The sequence below is a fragment of the Solanum verrucosum genome, unplaced genomic scaffold, assembly GCF_900185275.1.
Source record: "Solanum verrucosum unplaced genomic scaffold, falcon-dt-bn FXZP01000060.1, whole genome shotgun sequence".
NCBI classification, from domain to species: domain Eukaryota; kingdom Viridiplantae; phylum Streptophyta; class Magnoliopsida; order Solanales; family Solanaceae; genus Solanum; species Solanum verrucosum.
This window is the reverse complement of record NW_026020129.1, coordinates 8,375,862-8,394,584: the sequence shown is the minus strand read 5'-3', so window position 1 is coordinate 8,394,584 and position 18,723 is coordinate 8,375,862. Positions and strand designations below refer to the sequence as shown.

Below are 18,723 nucleotides of genomic sequence, written 5' to 3'. Positions count from 1 at the left end.
TATACTCCCTCTTATCCATATCAGGTGAATTATTGGAGCATGACACACCCCTCGAGGGTCGGAATATTACACTAATATTAATCAATTATTTGAATAACCTATTATTTGTTGTCAACGAGGCCGAAAATAATGACTTATTTTTTTTTCCTCACTCGGTGTTTGGAGCCCGAATTAGAATCCCAATTAAATTTAGATCGTGCACTGAAGAGGCAATTTGAAGACTTATTATTTTCTATTAATTAGTTGTAATGTCAATTTTTAATTCCATAAAAGTATAGGCAAACCATAAATCCACAGTATTGGTGAAGAAAACAGGTGGTAGTTTTAGCAAAAATAGTCCAAAAAAATAAAACAATTTTGCAGTATGTATACACAATGGGAAACAAGTGACTGAACTAATTAATCTTCTTGTTAATATGTCATTTTCTCTAAAGTCATTTAATTTCTTTTTGCACATGCACCCACGTGGACGACAGCTATAAGAGTTTTCATTTTTTGACAATATTATTTCATTATGACTAAATTTGACATTTTGAACTTTAGCTTTGACTAATTTTGAGTAGACATGTGTCTTTGTTCCTTTAGGTTGTTTTTCACAAGAGGGATCCATCGTTTTGATAATATCATGTAACTCTGTTCATTAAAATTATAATAGATTGAAAAAATTCATTTAATATTTGGTTTCGATTCATTTCCATTAACTATTAAATTATTTTTATGATGATGGTTTTAAGTAATAAAAAAATTATTTATTAAAAATATATTTGTACATGTTTAATTTGTTAGGTGGTACTTAGTACTAATCATTATCAAGAAACACAATAAGGCATGGTTCATGATAATTAACGGTAGCTAAATGAGATTAACATGATATTTTTTTTGTTTAGTAATGAAATCTTATCCGTCACTAAATTTGTCTTCCTAATAATGAAAATAATGTTCTCTATTAAGAATAAGCATACTTTACATTAGATATGATAATAATTCCAGTAATCCAAATCGAGAAAAATATTCAATTCGATACGTAGGATTAGCTCTTTTTCACAAAATAAAATGTCAATAGTTCGTTAATATAATTTTTATGATGTTAAAGGACACTTTAAGCAACTACTTCCAAAAGTTCACTATTCTTGGGAAATTTCTTTAATTTCTTAGTATGTATTTTTTTTGAAAAACAAAATGTATGTGGACCATGGTAAACGTAGTTTCCTAATCTTAAGGGGAGAAGGTACATTATATATTTATGTGGTCAAGGAAATTTCCTTTATTTGCTTTTAAAACATGGTATACGTAGTTTCCTAATCTTCAAGGGGAGGAGGTACATTATATATTTATATTGTCAAGGAAATTTCCTTTATTTGCTTTTAAAAATTCATTTGTCTTTATTCATCAATATGGTAGTTTCCAAAGCTAAATGAACCGTTATTACCAACATAGATTGTGGTGTGAGAATTTTTTACCCTTAATTAATGGTCTCGAGTTCGAGTCCTGGATATAGGGAAAATCATGTTGGAGCATCATCCCCGCCTAAGCCTTGCAATGTACGATTCAGATTTACTCAGAGTTTCAATGCAGGCTCCGCACACTGAATGGGAAACCAAAAAAAGTTTGGTACATTGCCAAGGAAAATTCCTTTATTAAATTTTCAATTATCCAATTTTTGAGAAAATCACTTAACCATAGTGGCGAAAGAAGAATCTTTATTTATTATACATACGTAAATTAGTTTTAAAAAAGGGGAACTTTCGCATATAACCACTCAAAATAGCTTAATTACGCTTCATAACTTTAGTTTGCTAATTGCAATTTGTAGCTACATGTTATTGGGAGGAAAGTGGCTAGCGAGATTGGGAGAGGGAGGAGAGAGACGAGAGAGAGGGCAGAGAGTGGGAGAGAGGTGAACTGTATATGTATATCGATTAGATAATTATATATATGTAACTGGTATACATATGTATTTGTATATTTGGCGAGTGAGATTGAGAGAGGGACGAGAGAGGGGAGCGAGATTGGGAGAGGGAGGAGAGAGGCGAGCAAGATTGGGAGAGGGAGGAGAGAAGCGAGCGAGAAAGGGCAATAATTTGTATAATTCGCGTGTTTTTGTATAATTGAGTAATATAAAGTCTGAAATTATACAAATATGATAAAACTCGAACTAACGAATCGATACAAACATAGACATATATATGAACTTTAACAATTACACAAATTATAATATACAAAATCCGAAAACTACATGTTTATACAAACTTTAAAAAGTTATACACAAAAAGATTGAATGTATATGGTGATAAAACTGCAAAATCAAAGGAAATCATCATCATATACAAATCCAGCCCATCATATACAAATACAAATCAAACTAAGAATTGTTAGTTACGAATTATACAAATGTGGCTAATTATAGAAATTCGAAGTCAGCCCACGTAATTAATGGTTAATGTTAGTCGTGGGTGATGACTAATTAAATAGTATAAGTTTGCTTAACCGCGTAATTTTCTCTAAAAAAATTGACTTTACATATGCAATATAAATTTAGTGTGAAAGAGGCCGTTTGATAGAATTCTCTTGCGCCTCTAGCTTTGCCTTGACCGACCGCCGAACTTTGGGTGTGCACAAGTAGACACTTAAGCTTGTATAAAATTGAACAAATAGACATATTCGTCCTACATGGCACCCTACATGAAAATTTTGTGTCTTACGTGGCGTCCTATGTGTATTATGCCATGTAGAACACGTGTCTACTTGTTCAATTTTATATACATTTAAGTGTGTACCTGTGCACACTCAAAATTGGAGGTCATAGTTATTCACTAAAGCTAAGTTAAGGGTTATGTTTTTGCATTATGCATTTTAGTTAAGTTGAAGTGTAACTTTAATTCTCTAAAGCATAAATTATACTTTAGTGGGAGAGATTTGGTTCATATTTTTTAACTTGATATTTACTTATAATATTCTTGATGTACGATCCTCCAAGAAAATAGGTGGTATATTGCTACAAAAGAAGTGGATAATTATCTGAAAATCGAAAGTAATATATTCTTTAGGCCACAAAAACATTTCAAAATCAATAACGATCTAGATAATATTCTTAAGGGTCTTAATTAATTAATAAACTAATTGATTAGTATTCTCAAAGATTAAGCCACAATGATAAATGTGACACTTATATTGCTTTTGTTTTAAGTTATATATTTCTCTTTAATTGGATGATAATACTCCTTACGTGGATGGTTAATTTTGCTACTAATAATTGCATCTTTTTCTTTCTTTTCAAGTTAAAGATTAAAATAATAAAGTTATTCCAGTATAGAATATTTTTTGAACGAGAATATAAATCTTGTTTTTAATTACGTCACATGGAATATTTAGCTAAATCATTCAGAATTAGCTCAAAGTGGAATATAGTGCTAGACAACAATTAGTCACGTTTGTGTAAAACTTAAACAGGAAAAATTAGCTACAAATATTCTTCAACTACAATATTATATAATATAGTAGTATTCAAGGGCAAAATAAAGAATTTATGATTTTGATCTAATACAAATTACTGCCGTGGAGTAGGGTGGAATGGATGAAATTCCTTTATTTTTATCCAAATATTTCAGATTCAAACCTATAGAATAGAGAAACTCTTGGTATCCTACATAACGTGATCATACAAACATTACACCAAAAATATGTTTTAGCATTAATTAATTAACAATAATAGCTTAATTGTCACTAAATATATTTTCTTAGAGGTAATTAACATTTTTTGTAAATGTTTCTAAACCGATAACAATATTAGATCTAATGATAATTAACTAATGCAGATAAAGATTTAAATATGCTATTAATGTATATATTTATTATTGCTAAAATCTATTTTTATTGTAGAAAGTAAAAGAATAAAATTAATTCATTTACTAGTTACCTTTTCTAATTCCAAGTACTTTTTGAATTCTATAATTCATAAAAGTTTGTCAAGAAAATAGGGTGTGGTGCCTTCTAATATATATGTTGCTCTAACTTTCTATAAATATTGTTGCATTCATATCAAATCTTCCAAACATACACTATTTCTAAAGTATATGACATGCACTCGCCAATATATTAAATGAATTCGAGCAACATAACTTTCACAATATTTTTAGGGGCAAAAAATGTTCGAAATTAATTATTTTGCACTCTGCATCACACAATGGGATACAACTGATTAAATTATGTTTTCTTCGCTTCAAATTATTTATGGTGTTTCAAATTATTTGTGGTGTTTTTTTTAATATATTTCTTAAAAAAATATTAATTAGTTAAGAGAGTTTATATTATTTTATCCTTTTTTCTTAAATATTTATTCTACGAAAAAATAATTAATTTTATTTTAAATTTTTCAATAATGATTAATCTGAGATAACTATTTTTAAAAATAACGATGGACAATTTTGACGGAGGGGGTTACATTATAACATGTCATTATCTCTAAGGTTGGTTTTTCTTGCATATGCAGCCTCATGGACAGCTATATAAATCTACTTTAATTTGACCTTTCATAAACAACACTAAAATATATCATTATTGTGAGCCTTTGACCAAAATTTGGACCTTTAAAGTTATGTCTTTGTCCTCTAATCACCATACTGTTTCAAGTTCAAGATCTGAGAATAAAAATTATTTTCAGTGTAAAATATTTTATTTTTAAAGTAAATTATTTCAGTATGAATTGAAATTAATTAGATTTCTCAAAATAAAAATAAAAAATCGTCTTTGTCCTCTATTCACAATCCTTTCACTTTCATATATACCTAATTAGATTCTTCAACGTTTTGCTGACTCTTATGATGTTTCTATATGTGTGGCACAATGTTCTTGTTCTTGAGCAATTAATAATATTTACATTACCAAGTTACTAAAATAATGTACTCCTACTTAATTACGAAAAATATTCGTGATAAAATGACACTACCATTTAATCTTATGACAAGTAAAATACATTGATGGTAAAAATAAATAAATTATATTATCGATGAATATGTATCTTTATTTTGAACCCTTATAGCTGAATAAAATAAAGTACAATACATATTTGGTTCTAATTAATGTGTATTATCCTTTAGTACCAAACATTATCTAACACACAATAAGCCAAAACTCATAATATAATTATGAAGCACTACCATATAATATAATAAAATAAAACTAATTAACTTACTGCTACACTATTTCATATTTTCATTTGACATATAATTTGTCGAATATCCTATTATTCGACTAGCTAAATGTTCAATTAATGCCTCCAAATAAATTAAGCCATTTAATTTAAATTTAATTTGTCCTCTTTAAAAAATGTATTATATTCTTTTTTCTGGCTTTACCACAAGGCCAAAAGAATTCATCATTTAATATAAGTTGTCCATTTGCTAAGTTACACAAAAGGCCTTTTTGTATTTTGATACTTCCTCACCAATAAAAGGAAGATAAAATCATGGTTTTCTTTTTTTAATTTTATGAAAACATTATCTTTCTAAGAAAACACTACATAACAATTTTCAATGATATTTTTGTTTGTCTTAATTTTCATGAATACAACAATTTTAGGGTTAAAAGATTAATAATGCCGGCTATGACTATGCAAGCAATGTTTATTTGTTTGTTTCATAGCCATGGCTACCTAATTCGTGAGGAATATTACTATTTCTTTTAATAACTTTACGATTTAAAAGACACCTAGAAAAAAATAATTAAATTTTCTTTTACAATGTTAACTAGAGGCAAGTATAAAAGGCACCTTATTTATAGAATAACTGAAAGTTGTTAACTTTTTAAAAGTTGAACCACCTTAGAATCAACTTCAAACATGGGATTCTGAAGTTTTAATCATCCTCAATTTGAATTAGACTCTTTTTTTTGGAAAAAAAGAAGAAACTCCCTTGAGATTATGGTAAAACGTCTTAACTAAAATTCAATAGCATGGAAATCAAATCTCCTTTTATATCATGCAAAGATAATTAAAAAAACACATCAAAGCATCTATATATATATATAGTTAATATAATAAACCATACAAATGACAGTATGAAGTTGCCAATACTGACTAAATTTTAAATAGTATATAAAATTGATTATATTTTAAATAATGTAATCACAAATGGCTACCTGCTGTCTTTCCTACCATATTATTATTGGCCCAACATGAAGGAAGGCTTGGGGATGGCAACAAATTATTTTTTTTCCTTTTGTGAGAGACAAAAAATGCAATGGAGTTAAAATCAATCATCATAAGGGGTTATAATTTTTTTCGCTTTTCATTTGGTTTTTGATATTTATATTGTGGTTGACTAAATTCAAAGTCATGCATGGAAGTCCCACATTACGACCCCGAGATTTCAATTGACAGCGCAAAAGCATGAGTTAGTTCACTAGTGTTGAGGGACATCATGCAAAAACTACAACAAATATGCAGCAATCCCAAACAAATTGAAATTAGCGATATGAATGGTCATTGATCGTGTTTCTTCATTTAAGTTGAACTCATGTAATCATCATAGTAATTAGAAATAAAAGTTAAAATAAATAAATATATATAAATAGTAATATTGAAAGTTCTATACATAAATTTATGATAATAGGTTAATATCGGCATACTAAGAATACTTTAAACCTATTTCCAACTAGTAGATATCACCCATATGGATCTTTCTCTTCCATCGTGCCATATCTTTAGCCAAGTCTGCATTGATTTCAAGAAATTATAGGTCTTTGGAGACTACATTCAAATATGATTTTAGGTCTACCTTGCCCCTCTTAACACCTTCACTCATCATAGTTTCACAATTACGAACAGATGCATTTGTATGTCCACGAAAGACATGTCCGAACCATCTAAAGCTTACCTTCTCTCGTTTTATCATCAAGGCGTGCTACTTGTATCCCCTCGGAGACATCTGACTAACAAAAAGAAAACATGCTACTTGCACCTTTCGGCGAAGAGGACATCATCTGCAGATGAAATAGGGAATACCATGAGGTCAACATCTTGGTGCTGTTTTCCTGTAAAGGCATACCATGAGCTCTACTTTGCACCACTCTTAGACAAGGGCACAGCTTTAGACTAAAGAGAGGAATAATCAACAGGATGCCTGAGATTACAAGTGTATACAATTTGTTATATCTCAAATAAAAAGAAAAATTATTCAGTATTCACACCAAATGCATGAAGGAGCTTACCATGATGTTTAGATGTTTCCGAAGCTCCTTCTGCACGTGTAACGCCAGCAGAACAGTCTCAAGGAATTAGACTGCATCACAAGCTTCCACAGAAGCTGCGTTTCATGCATTCTAAAGTTCTCCTTTCTTAGCTCCCTACAGTATCAAAGAAGCACAGACAAATGTATTTCAAATGAAGAAAATAGTAAAAAGATGTTTAATTTATGCTCAATGATTTTGAATTCTAAGACATGGGGTACCCATTTTAAAGGTTTGCGTAAAATTTCAAAGATATTCTGGTGGATTAACTTAGAGATGTTGTTAGGCATTGATCTAGCATTGGCTCTCTGTATAGCTAGCTCATCAAGTTAAGCTAAAATGGTTAAAATCCTGCTTATACAGTTCAACTCTATTACCTCCAGTGAAAAAAATCTATCTACCAAAAACAGGAAAGGTAACTTTGACAATATCAAACTGTAAAATGAAAGTCCTTGCCCCAAATCTACTCATATTAAAACTGAAACTCTCAGCACAGAAGCAACACTTGACAAAGAGTAGTCTGTTACTAGTTAAAATTAACCACAAAACTCAGTATATTTGCTCTTACGTAAGTACATCATCTCGGACTAGTAGTGCAGATGGACAAGTTGTCACATATATAATTATGATAAGAAAGTAACTAACTGAACCAACTTATTTTCTTCTTTAATTTAGAGAAGAAGATTGCTAAGATCAAATCAATCTTTTATTACTCACAAGTACGACAAATTAATAGCATGAAGATTTTAGATGGAATATGAAGCCGCTTACATAAGTTCCTGTTTACAGAAAGTCAGAAACAATGGTGCTTTGAAAGATGGACCACAAAGAAAAAAGGCTTTAACACCTGCCCAGTGAAGACACACATCAACCATGAATATCTTCATATAGCACCTAAACAAATGATAGTCTTCAAGGATGAACAAAAAATTGTTTTACCACAAAATGGAAAGTACCCCAACTAATTAAATTTAACAATAAAGGTATATGATTTGTTAATGATGCCAAATGCAATCTTCCTTTAACGTAAAGAATTATCTGTGAAGTAACACTAAAGTTCCCATCCGATATAGCCTGAAGATGTAGGAGAAACTTTGTGACCATGTTTAGTATGAGAACATGTAAAGTCATGCATCTAACAAAATGCTATTCCACATGTAAAATAAAAGACACCAACTACAGGAGAAGGCAGCATCTGTGACACTGATAAGATCAATAGCGTGGTCAGCGTCATGCAATTCTTAGAATACCTTCCTTGATATGTTAATAACAAGAATAAGAGTGATAATAACTAGAGGGGAAAATGATAATAAACCAAGAAGCCAATTGTACTACTGCATTGTCCTATTCAGTAATCATGATGGGAATCTCTCCACCTGTTAGTATACAAAAGATGTCTCTAACTAGAATTACACAAAGATACCTGCAATTTATGTCGCTATCATGTTGTGAATTAATTCTTTTTTAAGTCCTTTAAACTGCAACCTGGCACTCTTTCCATACCTCTCTTCTTCATCCTCTCCTTTGTTTGAGCTACTTCATCGCAACGACCGGCTGCAGCATAGATGTTGACCAACAACAAATGACACCAAAATTTCTCAGAATCTTGTTCAATTAACTTATTCGCAATTTGTTCTCCTAACATTACATCCCCACTAAAACGAGCTAAGCCAAGCAATTCAGACCGCAACCAGGATGTTAGTGGCAAATTGCTCTCGATAGGAATGTTCTTTAGTATTTTTACTGCTTCTTGCATTAATTAGACCAACATGTGCTAGAAGATTAGCCATGCACCAATGATGTGCGAAATTGGGATTTACACCAAACAAATCACTCGTATCGCCAAAGTATGTCCTTGCTTCTGTTACCAGTCCCTCACGGGCACAAGCACATAAGACACCAACAAAAATGATTTATTTCTGTATCTTCTAATCTACTACTCACCAAGTCTGCATATAGATTAAGCCCATCTTTTGGGTTCCCATGAATGCAATACCCCAAAATCATCGCATTCCAGCATACTATATTCTTGACCAACATCCTATCAAAAATTAGACGAGCAATTTCTGCTCTTCCGCATCTACTATACATTTGAATTAAAGTTGTACTAATAATCATTAGATACCTTAATAAGAAACCCATGAACAGACTTCCCTTCATTCATTCGAGCTGACGGAGCACAAGCAGTAAGAGCAACAACTATTGTCGCAATGTTACCATTCAATCCCCGCCTTGTCATTTCTCAGAACAACTTTAAGCACTTCCCGGGTTTATGAGAATTCAAATACCCAGTCACCATGACATTTCACCCGACTAAATTCCTCTGAGGCATTTCATCAAACAACTGTTGTCCAACAACTACTTCACCTACTTTCACTTATCCATTCACAATGCTATTCCACGACACAACATCCCTCTCAGTCATTTCATCGAATACCTGCCTAGCAACATAAATAAACCCACAACAAACATAGCAATGCACCAAAGAATTCTAAACCTGCAAAACCCCATAACTATTTTGAACCTGACAGCAATTTTTCTATGGCTCATTGTTTTCTGCTCCACTGCACATTCTTGCCATTGATATTGGAGCATTTTCCCTCTTTGTTCTTCGCTGTTCGACTATGCCTGAAACTCCAAAAGAGATTTTTACAAAGAAAGATGAGAGCTTTATCAAATTGGCAGAATTTTTTTCAAGATTTTCATCAGATTAAGCAAAAACAATAAATTCAAGCAAACAAAAATGGAGGGTGTCAATAGTTCCTGCGTTGGTGGAGCAAGCAAATGAACGTGTATTACATGTTTTTGTAAAATGACAAAATGGTCAGCTATGTTTGATTGGTTGTTCAAAATAGTCTGTTAAATATGCATTTAACAATTTTCTTTCTTTAAATTTGTTAAAATTAACATTTTTAGTCTTTTTAAAAAAATTATCAAAATTTATTTTGTTAGATTTAACTAGTAGAAAATTTGTGATTACAAATATCAAAAGATTACACTAGATACAAATAAAAAATATAAAAATAAATAGCAGAAATTACATACCAAAAAAGATTGAAGTTATCTCTAAACTATATGAAAGGTTTAAAATTATCCAATATTATTCCTTCATTATGGAACGTGTGGCATCACAAGATGCTAAGCCTCCGTTGTTTGAAAATATGGGCAATTTAGCACATTTGAATAACGACGAAGGTATATTTAACAACTATTGATAGAGGATAAATTTATTCATTTTCATATAGTTCAAAAATATATTTGACTCTTGTATTATAAAAGAGTTATATTTTTCCTCTACAATTAAAAAATAATAACAATATTACCCTCGATTATAATATCGAGCTATAGATATCATTAATGATATAATATCAATCCATATACGTTCTTAAAATTATTAAACATAACTCAAATCTACTCCTCCTTCGTTAATCCCCATTCATTTTAGCCAATATATCATGTCAAATTGTCAACCTTCTACATCAAATTCTCTTCTTTCGCCAAAATTCAAAATCATCGATATTTTGATTTTTTAGCGATTATTTTTTTTAATTGAATAAGCGGTAAAATAAATTTCACTTTTAAAAAAAAATGAAAGATGTATATATGATTTATGCTAGTAACGATGATGATTGTGTTGATGACTTGGCCTTTGGGTAACAATGAAAAGAAGAGTTAGTATAATGAGCTAGCATGTCATTTTTTAGTTGAAATAAATAGGTTAATATAATAATATTGAGTCACTTTTAAATTTTTAAAAACATATCTTGATTAATAGTATAACATTATAAAAATGTATAAACGTAAGTATAACGCACAATAATATTATAAATTTTCTTTTATAATAAATGAACAAATATGACTTTTTTCTCTTTTATTTTAAGGGGAAAATTTGGCCCTTAGTGGTACCACAAAAGTTGACCAAGGCAAACATAATTTTTTTTTGGTAATAATTAGGCCCCTATTAAGGGGAGAAATTTTGTTTTTAATAATTAGCTTTTAGATAATAACAATATAACTTTAAAATATTCAATTCACATTTAATGAATTGATTTCTAGCTACACAAATATATATCACTTATTTCAAATCATAAATTTTATTTTTTTAATTTCTTAAACTCCGTGCCAAATTAAAATAACTCATCTAAAATGAAATCGAGAGAGTAATATTTTCTCGTGAGTGGATGTAAAATTATGTAAGCTACCATCCATTTTCTTCCTGATTATTTAAAAAAACATTTTTGTACATTTACAGGTGTAATGGCCCATATTTTAATTTCTTGTCCTTTTTCTTATTATTAATTTATTATTATTATTAGTATTATTATTATTTTGGGTTATTGAACCTGGCTTGAAGTTTCTGCAATTTCCACATCATGGTTGCAAGTGGAAGGAAATATATAAATACAAAATTATTCTGATAACTTTGATTATAACCTCCTACTTTTTTCAAAAAAATTAATTAAACATTTAATTATTACTTTGATTACCACTTGGCAATTTGGCATCCTTATGCTTCCACTAGAAATATTTAAATTATACAATTAGTAATATTTTACACCATAAACTTAAAAATGACTTCTTAATTATTATTTTAGCCCTACAACAACTCCCACAAAATATACAAATAAAATATGAAGAAAATGATGGAATTCATAAGTCTCTGATTATTATAGTGTGGATTTCCCATTAGACATGTAATTTGTTTTTTTCTAAATAGATCACAATTTATTATTAAAATAAAAAATAAAAAAATGTGAAGGTTCTTTTATCTATTTCAAAAAACATCTACTTCATCATTATTTTTCCTTCGCATGTAATTTGTATCTATTGAAATAAATTAACCCAAGATATATTTATAGTGTTATGTGATATTTTCTGCTTTGAGTTAAGTCGTACAATTTTTAGAAAAGATCTCACACCTGTCAAGTCAAGTAAAACATATCAAAATTAAGTCTTAGAAAGAAATAAAGTAGTAAGAAGACATGCTAAAAGCAAAAAGAAGAAAACAATAACAACCATAAATAATACGGAATCAAAGCAAAAAAAAACAATAAATATTAATAAAATTAATGAACAAGATAGTAAAGGGATAAGAATAACAATACTAATAAGAAAACACAAGGTAGTATTAAACTACGTACTAACCTTTGTTTTAATTCTCGATCTTTATATATGATAAAACGTCATCGACATTAACAAGGAAAAAAGAAAAGAATGGTAACTTGGAATATACACCTACAACTTTTATTAACAAACTAAATTGGTTTTACTAGCCAATTTTTTATTTTTTTATAAGCTAAGGAGCATTGCTTTGCTTAAAAGTCATATCCATTGGGTGATTATGCTAAACACTAATTTTACACTTTAAAGATATGCTCACACTGTTCTATCTTCATTATAAATAATTCTTTAAATCAAATTAAATAAATCAAATTAAAGAAGAAAAACTATAAGTAAAGTAATTTTTTAAATTCATTTAACTCACTTTATATGACATTGTGGAGTCAAATTTTTTAATTACAATTTCTCAATGATTTTTGAATATTTCGAATTGTGAAAAAGTATAATTTATCATAGATTTAACAAAATTAGAAAATAATATTATTTTAAAAATTAAACATTAAAGTAAAGGCAAAATTACATTTTCCTCTTATTTCACTTTTTTTTTCTGCTTTTTCATGTTCGTACTATTTTGTCTGTATTATACAAAGATAAAAGCATTTATTAATCACTGATAAGATTTGATAATAAATAAATACAGATGTAATGTTTATGTCATATACAATTTAAAATATATACTTTTTATTTATTATTTTCAATGTTTTTTTTAATATTAAAAAAGAGTAATGGTTGTCTTCATGCCTTGTAACCTAATTTCACTTTTCCCAACCACAATTTTCTCTCTTTTTTTTTTCTGAATTTTCTTTTCCCAAACCGGACTCCAAACCATTTTCTTAAACAAAATACATAATTTTCCATCCTCAATATATTTAATTATTCAATAAATTATTAATTAATTAACTTTTTTTCATCATTATTATTTTCCTTTAATTACGTTCGGACATACTGAGGAAAGTTAGCAACCCCTAAATTAGTTTTTATTTTTTTAACTTATCAAAAACTCCACATTTCACATTTTCTCAAGAATCTCATTACAATAAAGCTTAAAAATTCAATCTTTTCCCCATAATTTCAGTCTTTTAATTCTGAAAAAAATCTTAAAATTTTCAACAAAAAATTCTGATCATTTCCATCTTCATTTCTGTTTAGCTTTCTTGTTTTCTTCTAAGCTCTGTTTTTCTGGTTAGACTTCAAAATTAGCACTAATTAAGCTTTTTTTGAGAATTTTTTCTTCATTGAAGGAAAATTATGGGGTTTTGAAGAAAAAAAGAGGGAAATTTTTAATTTTTTTTTGGCTATGGAGGGGAGTAACAGTGGAGTTACAGTAGTGGGATCAGATGCTCCATCAGATTACCATGTGGCAGCAAGGACCACTGAGAATCCGACAACACAGACAGTGACATCCCAGGTTGTTGTTGTTTCACCAACGCCGGCAACAGCTGTGTCTGCCGGCGCCGGCTTAACAGCTCTGAGTGTGAAGAAGAAGAGAGGCAGACCAAGAAAGTATGCACCAGATGGGTCTGTAAATGTTCTTTCCCCAAAGCCAATTTCATCATCTGCACCGTCGCCGGTGATTGATTTTTCGTCGTCGGAGAAAAGGGGGAAAATCCGGCCAGTTGGGTTAGTTAGTAAAATACATCAGCAACCTAAAGTTGATTTAGAAACTCCAGGTAAAGATAACAACTTTGTGGATTAGTTAATCTTTATGCTGTTTTTTTCTATTAGTTCAAAGCTCTAATCTTTTTCAAAACTGCTTGGAAATGCTTTAGTTTACTCCGAGAGTTATTGAAAACAGAGTCTCTATTTAGAAGTAGGGGTAAGGTCTGCGTAGCCTCTCTCCTCCCCATACCCCAGTTGTGGATTACACTTGGTATGTTGTCGTCGTTGTTAAAGATCTAATCTTTTTTCACATGCAAGTTGATTAATTAAATGTGTTCTATAGATCTGCGTGCTTAGTTGAATTAATTAGGCCTGTGAATGAAGTGGGATGAGAATAATGAGAGATCAGCTCGGAGTAAAAAAACACTAGGTTGTTAGTTTTTATTTGTCCAAGCTTTGCTGAGGCAAGGTTATCTCGTACTTGAACTGGTGGGAGGTAACATGTATCTAATGAAATAGTTGGGATGTGCACAAGTTGGTCCGGACATCATAATGAAAGAAAAGTGTGATTTTGTGAAGTTATGGGAAAATAGTGTAGGATGTGTGTAAAGGTGGGGCCTATTGTGAATAGATGCTTTAAGTATCATCTTTGATGCCAATGGGCAGCTCTGTGTGTGAGGTGGTGCTTTTTGGTTGGTCTGGGATTGAAGAATCTTATAAAACTTATTTATGTCATTGTGGGACTTTTCATGGGAGTAATTTTAGTTAGGAAAGTGTTTTCCTGGATTTCCAGATATAATCTACTGCTTAATAAGGAAATGGTAGTGTGAATTATACTCTTAAGAACTGCTGCTACTGTTGGAATATTACGAAAGAAGTTATGTTAATAGCATCATTGACCTCACCTAATTGCTAAGCTACTTTTATTCCCAATGATGACACTGTAATTCACTATAGTTTTTTTGGAGTTCCCTAACTGGGAGTCTTGTCACATTTATGCTTTTGTTAGCACATCTGAATAGATTGGATCTTCGTACTAAGCATACATGTGTATACTCATGGAAATTTTACTCTAGTTATTGTGCCATATTTTGCTTTTTCCTGTTACTGTTCCATAGTTAGTGCCACAATCATTTTGAACCGCAGCACTCAGCCCCCTCTTTTTTCTGTTTGTTCCCCTTCTTTGGGTCTGGCTGTATATGTGCATTGAAGTGGTTTTTTCTCTTTTCCCGTCCTTCATTTTTGGCAGTTGAGAAAGGGGGGGGGGGGGGCACTACGTGCTAATGGATACTAACGGAGGGAAACACAATATTTTTAAACTCAGAGGTGATCATCCCCGACTTTTCTATGAGGTGTCTCCTTATGAACTTCACAACACAAATTAACTGAGCTTTGTCTACTTTATGTTTTTTCTTTGTTTAGAGGAGGTTGGAAAGTCTATTCTAGACTTCGATATAATCATCAGTTAGTTGTGACTTGTCAAACAACATGTCATTAGTTAATTGTGTGAAAGACACTTTTTTTTGGGGGGGGGGGGGGGGACCATTGGCTATATATAAAATCATGATCTTTTTGTGTGATGAAGTTGCATGCCATATACACGTAATATGTTTTTGTAGTTGCATAGTTTATGTTAAGGTTTGTGTCAAATTACTAATAATTTAATTCTCTATCTGTAGGTGAATGGGTTTCATGCTCTGTTGGTGCTAATTTTACACCTCATATTATTACTGTAAATACTGGAGAGGTAAATCTTAGCTTTACATATGAAAGTTTTCTTTTTACAACGACTTAAACAAATCTGCATAAATAAGTTATCTGTTGCTTGCATAACACCTGTGACAACAGACAGAATTTATCTTCTCTTTCTTTATACCTTGGCACCTCATCGGCTCAAACCATGAGTCGTGTGAATCAAACTAGATGGCAGTTGCCAATTTAGACATTTTTAAAAGTAGTGACCATACTATAACACACCTCCACCCAAAACCAAGAGAAAAGGGGGAAATTTTCTGTAAAGTACATATCTAAAGAATTTTTCTTAGTTAAGTAAATTTCATAAATTGGCAGGAACTTCTCTTGGCAAATATAGACATAAGGATGTTTAAATGACTGTTTCATATTGAACTGAATGTTCATTGCTAATTGTTCTTTCAATCTTCCTTTAGGATGTCACCATGAAGGTTATATCATTCTCTCAACAAGGGCCTCGAGCAATATGCATTCTTTCAGCAAATGGTGTAATTTCAAGTGTTACACTTCGTCAACCAGACTCCTCTGGTGGCACATTGACGTATGAGGTGCTGCATAGTTCTTCTCTCGTAGTCATGTTGTTTTATGTCATATTTGAAGTGCTCTTGACTTTTGATCATTACTTCTATTTGTGATATTACTATCTTCTTCTGATAACTTTAGATAGTCAAATAGATGTCATACTCTTTGCTTTTTATTTAATCAAGAAGTAAAAAAAACTTCGTCGTACACTACCAAATTTACGTGTGTCAATATTCCCTCAGATGTAACTGCCACTGCCTACTGGTTAGTAACTTGTGAAGAACTTTATTACCACCTTAATTGATATAAACGGCATCTTAATCTAAATTGTGCATCTTAATCAGTACATGATCAAGTGACAGAGATATATTGAGGCTTCTAAGAGGTGACTAGGAAGAACTTCGTAAATCTTAACGAGTACACAGCTCAAAACTAATATGTCATCTAGTGAGAGATTAGGATGTAAACTCGTGATCTATGGAGGGGAAGTTAATTTAGTGTAAATAAGTATAGCTTATTGCATTTCTTCATTTGCTTATCATTTTCCATCATCCTCAAAATGGTCCAGAAGTTGTGTTTCCATTTACATGTAAAACAAACCATAACGAATCATGCGGAAAGAAAAACTAATTAGTGAAAAAATTTTAAAAATCAAGAAAAAAATAAAAGAAGATCAGTACATGAAAAAAGCGCAACTATATGCAGCTGTAAGTTGTAAGATCAGCATCGTGACACATCTTTTGAACAAATAGTGCCTATCAGCTGTAATCCCCATAAACTCTTCTAAGTTCTTGTTTTTGGCAAGTGGAAGGGAGATAAATTTCTTGAGCTCAACTATAGTAGCAATCTGCTCTCTACTTGACTTTGAATGAATGGCTAGGTAGACACAAATCAGTCAGAATAGTATATGCAGAAGACGGGTCAAATGAATAATCACACTAAGGCCTTTTATCTGATTTGTGCTTTTTTCTTCTTTCTTTTCTAAGGAAGGTGCCTTGCAACTATAATTTTTGTATAGGTTTGGATTCTTCCTGCCTCTGTAGTGTTGTCTCATTGGTCTTCTCTCGATTCATGTACCACTGTGGCATCCCAACTTCTTGATACCCTTATGTTAGTGATTAGGAGTGTCCATGAAACATGAAATCTTGATGGCACAAATTCGTAGTTTGACATCTGAAGCTAAAGCCTTTATTGCATGGAGAATTGATGTTTGGCATTCTATGTATGCACATGTTGTTATCGATAGACATTTGTGTATAACATTCCCCTTTCATTGTTCCTTTAGGGCCGGTTTGAGATACTGTCTTTGACTGGATCATTTATGCCATCAGAGACTGGAGGAATGAGAAACAGATCTGGCGGAATGAGTGTCTCCCTAGCAAGCCCTGATGGGCGTGTTGTAGGGGGTGGAGTAGCCGGTCTATTAGTAGCTGCCAGTCCTGTGCAGGTATCGGTTTGCCTAAACATAGCAGTCTTATTTATTCACGAATTTATGCTTATTTGACAAAGAAAGTAGTATCTTCGAGTTGCAACCAATTATTTAGTCGCTCGGATGATGACATTTGGTCTTTTATCTTTGTTGCTGTTAATCAGATTGTTATAGGCAGCTTTCTTGCTGGAGACCAACATGAACAGAGAACCAAGAAAAACAAACTGGAGCCTATTATTGCTGCTGTTCCTCTACCCGAGACGGAAGACCCTTATCACTCCTCAGTAAAACAAACTACACCAACTTCCTCTTCTTTCCGCGTAGATAATTGGTCAGCCCCTGATTCTAGGAATAAACCAGCTGAAATAAATGTAACTCTTCCAGCATAGGGTGAAATTTGAATGTGATTTTACTAGACCATAAGTCTACGCGTCTTTAACGAAGTTCCTATTGATCTTTCTCACCTCCTATTTGATGTTTGTTTGAGGTCTCTGTGCAGTAATCTAAACAAGTTTTCTAGATAGCCTTTGCTATTCTGGTGTTTGGCTGTAGAGTTTTAGATTTATGATGTTTTCGTGACGCTTTGGTTACGAAGGTTACCACGGTCTAGGTTCTTAGTGTTTTAATGGTTTATGTCTAGTTTTAACAGGCATATTCATCCTCTTAATTAAATGCCACATTTTGTACTTTGAACCATTTTATTGTGATTTTTAATTTAGATTCATCCAAATCGGTGACCCAATCTGTTCATATTTAAGATTAAACAACATTTTGATACATATTTTTGGTTTAAGGGCCCGTTTGGCCATGAAATTTTGTACGAAGAGATGAAACCACACCGTTCAAATGCTTATTTCAAATCACCAGATGAAATTTAAATGTATTTGGTAGCATTAATATATTTATTTACTCTCTTGAATTACAAAATCAAAAGAATTTGACTAATAAATAGGTGACACACCTTGCAAGATCCCTTTTTGTCTCCATTCATAACAATCTTTGCAGTCCACTTTCTCATATTTTTGGGTTCTTTATAAAGGGGAAGTCTCTGTTTCTGTTTCCTTTTTTGAGTTGAA

At 31.4% G+C, this 18,723-nt stretch overlaps 1 protein-coding gene and 1 pseudogene across 1 annotated transcript; one reads left to right on the top strand and one right to left on the bottom strand.

Moving 5' to 3' along the window:
- Nucleotides 1-8,530: 8,530 nt before the first annotated feature.
- LOC125826710 (pentatricopeptide repeat-containing protein At3g51320-like) lies at nt 8,531-11,599 on the bottom strand (annotated as a pseudogene).
- Nucleotides 11,600-13,175: 1,576 nt separating this feature from the next.
- Nucleotides 13,176-18,379, top strand: LOC125826164 (AT-hook motif nuclear-localized protein 1-like). Its single transcript, XM_049505477.1, has 5 exons — nt 13,176-14,015; nt 15,624-15,691; nt 16,113-16,244; nt 17,504-17,665; nt 17,812-18,379. Exons 1-5 carry the CDS (start codon nt 13,643-13,645, stop codon nt 18,034-18,036), a joined length of 960 nt encoding a protein of 319 aa, XP_049361434.1. The 5' UTR covers nt 13,176-13,642; the 3' UTR covers nt 18,037-18,379.
- Nucleotides 18,380-18,723: the final 344 nt, after the last annotated feature.